General features: G+C 55.3%; 1 protein-coding gene across 5 annotated transcripts in view; it reads left to right on the forward strand.

Moving 5' to 3' along the window:
• TMCC2 (transmembrane and coiled-coil domain family 2) overlaps positions 1–5,627 on the forward strand; it is a 41,988-nt gene extending 36,361 nt beyond the window's left edge. For all 5 annotated transcript variants that reach the window (XM_047753480.1, XM_047753481.1, XM_047753482.1 and 2 more), the window contains 3 exons: positions 538–1,478; positions 3,362–3,497; positions 4,223–5,627. In XM_047753480.1, coding sequence (XP_047609436.1) covers positions 538–1,478; positions 3,362–3,497; positions 4,223–4,534 — 1,389 coding nt within the window. In that variant the 3' untranslated portion in view covers positions 4,535–5,627. The remainder of the gene's footprint in view (positions 1–537; positions 1,479–3,361; positions 3,498–4,222) is intronic.
• The last annotated feature ends 1,696 nt before the right edge of the window (positions 5,628–7,323 follow it).

Below are 7,323 nucleotides of genomic sequence, written 5' to 3' on the forward strand. Positions count from 1 at the left end.
GCCTGGGGTGGGGGATAGTTTCTGCGCCCACGTGGGGCCCAAGGGTAGGCTCTGGGCAGCTCTGAGGGAGAGGCCTGCTCCAGGCAGGAGCTTTATGGAAGGCTGGGTCCAGAGGGACAGCGTGTCTTCGTCCCTGAGAAATAACCCCGTGTCTGGTGAAGCCTCAGACCTGTTCGGTCCATGTGATGGGGCAACATGAGGTTCTGGGCTGTAGAAGCTGTTTGTCCCTGAGCAGCTTGCTTGAACTCTCTGGGCCAAAGGAGGAGCAGGTGTGCCTAGACTGCATTTTAGGGATGTTGCTGTGATCGATAGCAGATGTGCAAGGCCTTCCTAAATGGCAGCTGGACGGGAATACAGTTGTCTGTGCTGTTATTCCATTGGACGCTTTCCCTAAAGTTTTCTGTGCATCCTGCATCCATTTTTTCAAAAAGTGAAACCAGGTCCAGAGATGTCCAGGGGCACGTGAGAGACTCCTGTGGGCCACCTCCTTTGGTTTCGTGATTTACCTAGGCTTCTTCTGCTTGCCTTCTTCCCCAGGTCGACAAAGTGGACCTTGTGGCCCTGAGCCTCCCTGGTGGCCCCGGCCATGGTGACACCGACGGCCCCATCAGCCTGGACGTGCCGGATGGGGCCCCGGACCCCCAGCGGACCAAGGCCGCCATCGACCACCTGCACCAGAAGATCCTGAAGATCACTGAGCAGATCAAGATCGAGCAGGAGGCGCGGGACGACAACGTGGCGGAGTACCTGAAGCTGGCCAACAACGCCGACAAGCAGCAGGTGTCCCGCATCAAGCAGGTGTTCGAGAAGAAGAACCAGAAGTCGGCCCAGACCATCGCCCAGCTGCACAAGAAGCTGGAGCACTACCGCCGGCGCCTGAAGGAGATCGAGCAGAATGGGCCGTCGCGGCAGCCCAAGGACGTGCTGCGGGACATGCAGCAGGGCCTGAAGGACGTGGGCGCCAACATGCGTGCCGGCATCAGTGGCTTTGGGGGCGGCGTGGTGGAGGGTGTCAAGGGCAGCCTCTCGGGCCTCTCGCAGGCCACCCACACCGCTGTGGTGTCCAAGCCCCGGGAGTTCGCCAGCCTCATCCGCAACAAGTTTGGCAGTGCCGATAACATCGCCCACCTGAAGGACCCTCTGGACGACGGGCCCCCCGAGGAAGTGGCCCGGGCGCTGAGCGGCAGCGCCACACTGGTGTCCAGCCCCAAGTATGGCAGCGATGACGAGTGCTCCAGTGCCAGTGCCAGCTCGGCCGGGGCGGGCAGCAACTCGGGGGCAGGGCCCGCCGCAGCGCTGGGGAGCCCCAAGTCCAACATGCTGTATGGAGCCCCTGGGAACCTGGACACTCTGCTGGAGGAGCTGCGGGAGATCAAGGAGGGCCAGTCCCACCTGGAGGACTCGATGGAGGACCTGAAGGCTCAGCTCCAGAGGGACTACACCTACATGACCCAGTGCCTGCAGGAGGAGCGCTACAGGTGGGTGCTGCCCGGCCCACCCAGGGGAGAGGTGCTGAGCACCAGCTCTCAGACTCGATGGTGGAGGCAGATGGAGGAGCATCTAGAAGGGTCCTGGGCTGCTGGAAGAAGCCAGGAAGAGGCCCTGAGAAGTCCTCTGCCAGCTTCCAGGGAAGCTGGAAGATAGGATCATTTTTTTTCTTTTTTGTCCGCCCCACGGCATGTAGAACTCCCAGGCCAGGGATCAGAACTGAGCCATAGTTGCGACCTAGGCTGCAGCTGCAGCAATGTTGGATCCTTAACGCTGTGCCGGGCTGGGGATCGAACCCATGTCCCAGTGCTCCCAAGATGTTACTAATCCCATTGCACCTGCACCCCAGAGGGAACTCCTGAGCATCTCTACTTGATGGTTTTGTGGGTTTTGAACAAAAGGGGAAATCGAAGCAGGGGCCTCTTATCTGGAGAGACTGGCTGAGAGCACTGACTCTGGAGCCAGGATACCTGGGTTCAAATCCCAGCTCTACTATTTACTTTTTACCTTGAACAAAGTACTTAATGCTCTCTGCATCCTGTGTCCTTGTCTGTGAAGTGAGAACAACATGAATCCCTAGTCACAGGTTTTGCAGGGATTGAGTCCAAACCTGTAAATCACTGTATGCAGGTATCTGCCGTGGTTCGTTTGAACATCCAGCCTGGAATTGAGCTGGAGTCCCCTCTTACACCTCTGCCTGTTCTGCTCTTTTGCCCTGTGCCTCTAGTGTGGCGTTAGGCACTTGCTCCTTGGGATTTTTAGGGATTTTTTTCCTTATTTAGCACTTTTTCTTCTTCATATACATGAAGGTTTAGAAGGAGAAAACCTGCTTGAACTCTGAGCTACCCACATACTAGTCATCTTCTGAGATCTTGTATCTTTTTTTTTTTTTTTTTAATCTTTTTGCCTTTTTCTAAGGCCACTTCCGTGGCATATGGAGGTTCCCAGGCTAGGAGTCTAATCAGAGCTGTAGCCGCCGACCTACGCCACAGCCACAGCAACGCAGGATCCGAGCTGTGTCTGGGACCTACACCACAGCTCACGGCAACACCGGATCCTCAACTTGCTGAGCGAGGTCAGGGATCAAACCCACAACGTCATGATTCCCAGTCGGATTTGTTAACCACTGAACCACGACGGGAACCCCAGATCTTCTATCTTGATGGCAGGGATTGTGTCTTCTATCCCTGTGTCCCTGGTACTCAGGGGAGCATCTTAGCCCAGGGCTTAAGAGCCCGGGTTGTTGAAGTTAGTCAATCCTTGACTCCTCCATTCATAAGCTGTGTGATCTCAAGCAAGTTCCTTGACCTCTCTGTGCCTCTGTCTTCTTGTCTGTAAGATGAGGATGACAGTAGTATTTATCTTGACTTTTGTGTGGGGAGGATCCTTTGAGATAATGTGACCAAAGTGCCTAGGACAGAGCCTCCACCTAAGTCCTGTATATGTAGGAGCTTTCCTTGTTGTTGTTATTGAAAATCAGACGGGGGAGTTCCCGTCGTGGCGCAGTGGTTAACGAATCCGACTAGGAACCATGAGGTTGTGGGTTCGGTCCCTGCGCTTGCTCAGTGGGTTAACGATCCGGCTTTGCCGTGAGCTGTGGTGTAGGTTGCAGACTCGGCTCGGATCCCGAGTTGCTGTGGCTCTGGTGTAGGCCGAGACTACAGCTCCGATTAGACCCCTAGCCTGGGAACCTCCATATGCCGAGGGAGCGGCCCAAGAAATAGCAAAAAGACAAACAAACAAACAAAAAACAGACAGGGATGGACACATAGGGTGGGTTGAGTCGTTGTTGAGAATGAGTGAAATTGATCCTGGGTGGGAGACAGGAGGCTTGTGGAGCCAGGACTGGTGTCACCCCTTTTTCCTCTGCCAGGTACGAGCGGCTAGAGGAGCAGCTCAATGACCTGACCGAGCTTCACCAGAATGAGATGACCAACCTGAAGCAGGAGCTGGCCAGCATGGAGGAGAAGGTGGCCTACCAGTCCTATGAGAGGGCCCGGGACATCCAGGTATGATGGCCTCCGGAGGAGGCTGGGAGTGGGCCAGCTCCACCCCTTCCTCTTAATCAAGACTTCCCCGGAGTTCCCACTGTGGCTCAGTAGAAACGAATCTGACTAGTATCCATGAGGATGCAGGTTCATTCCCTGGCCTTGCTTGTGGGTCGGGGATCCTGCGTTGCCGTGAGCTGTGGCGTAGGTGGCAGATGCGGCTCAGATCCCGCGTTGCTGTGGCTGTAGCGTAGGCTGGCAGCTGTAGCTCCAATCAGACCCCTAGCCTGGGAACCTCCGTATGCCACAGGTGCGGCCCTAAAAAAGAAAAAAAGTAAAATAAATAAATAAATAAGACTTCCCAGAGTTCCCGTTGTGGCTCAGCGGGTTAAGAACCTGACATCGTGTCCGTGAGGAGGCGGGTTCCATCCCTGGCCTTGCTCAGTGGATTGAGGATCTGGCATTGCTGTGGCTGTGGCACAGCGATGCAACCTCTAGCCTGGAAACCTCCATGTTGTGGGTGTGGCCCGAAAAAGAAAAAGAAAAAGTAAAAAGCTTCCCACCAGCCTCCCCAGATAGTCATCCTTAAAGGACACAGCCCCCAGCTACCGCCGATCACCCTCTACCCTGCCAGGCCTTGGGAGGAGGCGCCCCATGCACGGTCACCTTTTCTGAGGGCAGGTAGGGTTCAGGCTGGGGGTCTGCCTGCCCTGAGCTCCCCCATGCCCACCCTGTGTCCCCTGCAGGAGGCCGTGGAGTCCTGCCTGACCCGGGTCACCAAGCTGGAGCTGCAGCAGCAACAGCAGCAGGTGGTGCAGCTGGAGGGCGTGGAGAACGCCAACGCGCGGGCGCTGCTGGGCAAGTTCATCAACGTGATCCTGGCGCTCATGGCTGTGCTGCTGGTGTTCGTGTCCACCATCGCCAACTTCATCACGCCCCTCATGAAGACCCGCCTGCGCATCACCAGCACCGCCCTCCTGGTCCTCGTCCTCTTCCTCCTCTGGAAGCACTGGGACTCCCTCACCTACCTCCTGGAGCACGTGCTGCTGCCCAGCTGAGCGGCGGCCTGTCCCAACCCTGTGTGGTCCCTGGCACCCAGCTGGCCTTGCTTCCCCGCGGGGGGGACCCTGGGGCTCCGGAGTCCCTGGGACTTCTTCCTGTGTCCAGTTTGGCCTCCTGCCCAAACTGTCCATTCCAGCTCCGTCTGCCCCCTTCTCTGTTCTTGCTTTCTTCGGTCCGATGCCTTCTGTCCCTGTTGGCCTGAAGGGAGCCTCCAGGGTCACCCCGGCTGGAGGCGGCAGGGACGTCCGTGACCAAATAGAGCAGGGGACACCCTGATGGACTGTTTTGATTAAATTTATAGTCACACGATGATTTCTCCCAGCTGACACAGATGACATGGTTCAGGAAGGCCAATGAGCATGGGGACAGGGGAGGGCCGTGCCTCAGCTTCCCTGGGGGAGAGGCTGGCAGCTCCTGTTCCCTCCTCCAGAGGTGGTTTGAGGCTGGGTAATGGGTTGGGCCCTTCTGGGATCTGAAGGAGGCAGGCAGGCTCTTGGGAGGCTGGGTGGGCATGGCTTTGGATTCGTGTTTTCTCTGGAGTTCTTTCTGCCTGTCCCTGGATCTGCTCTTTTCAGGGAAAGAGGCCCGAGGGGTCCCCAGCCTCAGCCCAAGCCCTTAAGGTTCTATTTATTTTATTTATTTATTTATTCGTTCCTTGGGACCGGATCCCCCTGAGCTCCAAGGAGAGGGCCCCGCCCTCACCCCGTCCTCTCTCTGAAGCCAGGGCTGCTTCTTGGCTTGTCAGGCACTTCCATCCCACTTAGCTCTGGATCGTCCTGGCTGCGAGAAGTGGGGGCAGGGCCAGCCGGCTCCACCTTCCCAGGCAGCCCCTCGGCCTCTTTTATACGTCTATTTATTTGGTATGTGTGTGTTTGTGTGGAGGAGGTTGTTTGTTGCTTTATTTTTTTAAGGCTCTGGAGTGTTGTGTATGGTTTCTCTTCCCTTCCCAGCCTCCCCAAGGGCGCTTCCAAGAAGAGGGGGGGCTTCTCGGAAAAGGAGAAAGAAATCCCCTTGGAGCAGGGGAGGGCAGTGCCTGCCAGCTATTGTGGACCTTCCCGAGAAATAAATACCCTCTAAATTTTCAAACCATCCTGTGTTGTGCTGATTGATTAGGCTGTTTCCGTGGAAACCACTCAGTCTCTCCCAACACTCAAGCCTTCTGGGTAACACAGCTGGGACCACACCCATTGGCCTGAGGCCTTTATCCTCCAGGATCTGACGTTGAACAAGGTGTCATCCACCCTTCCATTTGCTTTCTGCAGGCTTCTGTGGTAGGGAGGTGAGATGATGCTTGTCCCATCCAGCGCCTGCAGAGTGCTTTCTAGGAGGAAGGGAATTGGGAGAGCAGTTCCTTAAATGGGAGAAGATAAGCAGCTGGAGGCCTGGACCGCAAGTCATGCCCAGGTGTGGCCACGAGAGGGCAGCAGAGTCCTTATTCAACGCTTTCCTGGGGTTCAGTCCCAAAGACAAAGAAGCCTCTGTTTTGTTTTAATTACTCAATGAATTTATTACATTTATACTTGTACAGTGATCATCACAGTCCAATTTTATAGGATTTCCAAGTCACAACCCCAGTGCATCCCCCCAACCCCAAACTGTCTCCTTTGGAGACCATAAGTTTTTTAAAGTCTGTGAGTCAGTATCTTTTCTGCAAAGAAGTTCATTCTGTCCTTTTTTCAGATTCCACATGTCAGTGAAAACATTTGATGTTGGTGTCTCATTGTCTGACTGACTTCACTTAGCATGATCATTTCTAGGTCCATCCATGTTGCTAAGAATGTCGGAATTTCGTATTTCATTCCTTTTAATGGCTGAGTAATAGTCCATTGTGTATATGTACCACATCTTCTTGAGCCACTCCTCTGTTGATGGACATTTAGTTTGCTTCCATGTCTTGGCTATTGAAAGTAGTCCTGCAATGAACATCGGAGTACATGTGTCCCAAAGACAAGCCTCTGTTGGTGTTCGCATAGTCTTACCAATGCTGTCCAGCCAGAGCAAAGATCACCTGCTCACCAGGAGCTGGAGTGTGGCCTCGAGCTTAGAGACCAGGCCCTCAGGGTCTGCCCTCTGGCTATATCTCCCACCCCTGACAGTTACGGGGACCCACAGAAGCCCCTGGATTCCCAGCAGGAACCCTGTGGGAGCTTGATGGGTCCAACTGAGTCTCCTACTAGAAGGAGATACCAAGCCCCAGCTTCATGGAAGCAGGAGGGGTGTACGGAAAGCACCTACCACACAGAGCCCTGGTGCATAGTTAGTGCATCTGTCCAACTCCCATCTCTCTGGGCCTCAGTTTCCACATCTGTAATATGGACGATGCAGCAGCTGCTTATTTCAACCATTCTCTGGTTCTGTAGATCTGAGAAGTCAAGTTACAGCTGTCTCCATGAGCTCGGGTTTGAGGGGAATTTAGGAGTCAGCGACCGTGCCCTTAGCTGGATCCGAGAGGGTGCTGTTCTGGCACCGCCAGGAGGGCAGTGTTGCCAGTTCATCTTCACCCTCTGTAACTGTGTAGGAGTTCCACAGTGTCACTCCTGGACCCTGCCCTCCCCCCCCCCGCCCCGCCACTCTTCCAGAGGCAAAACACTGCCCCGGGGGACCGTGAGCTCTTGGGCCTGGAGCCCACATTCCTGGGGCCCAGGTGGGGGGTAGCTGCTCCAAGCTGCAGACATTTCCCACATTCCTCCCCAAGGTCAGGTGCCTTCCCTGCACTAGTTCTTAGATGTCACTGCCGGCCACAGTCCACACCGAAAGGGAGGGCGGGCGGGGGACATTCTCAGCT

Source organism: Phacochoerus africanus, chromosome 11 (assembly GCF_016906955.1).
Source record: "Phacochoerus africanus isolate WHEZ1 chromosome 11, ROS_Pafr_v1, whole genome shotgun sequence".
In the NCBI taxonomy this organism is placed as follows: domain Eukaryota; kingdom Metazoa; phylum Chordata; class Mammalia; order Artiodactyla; family Suidae; genus Phacochoerus; species Phacochoerus africanus.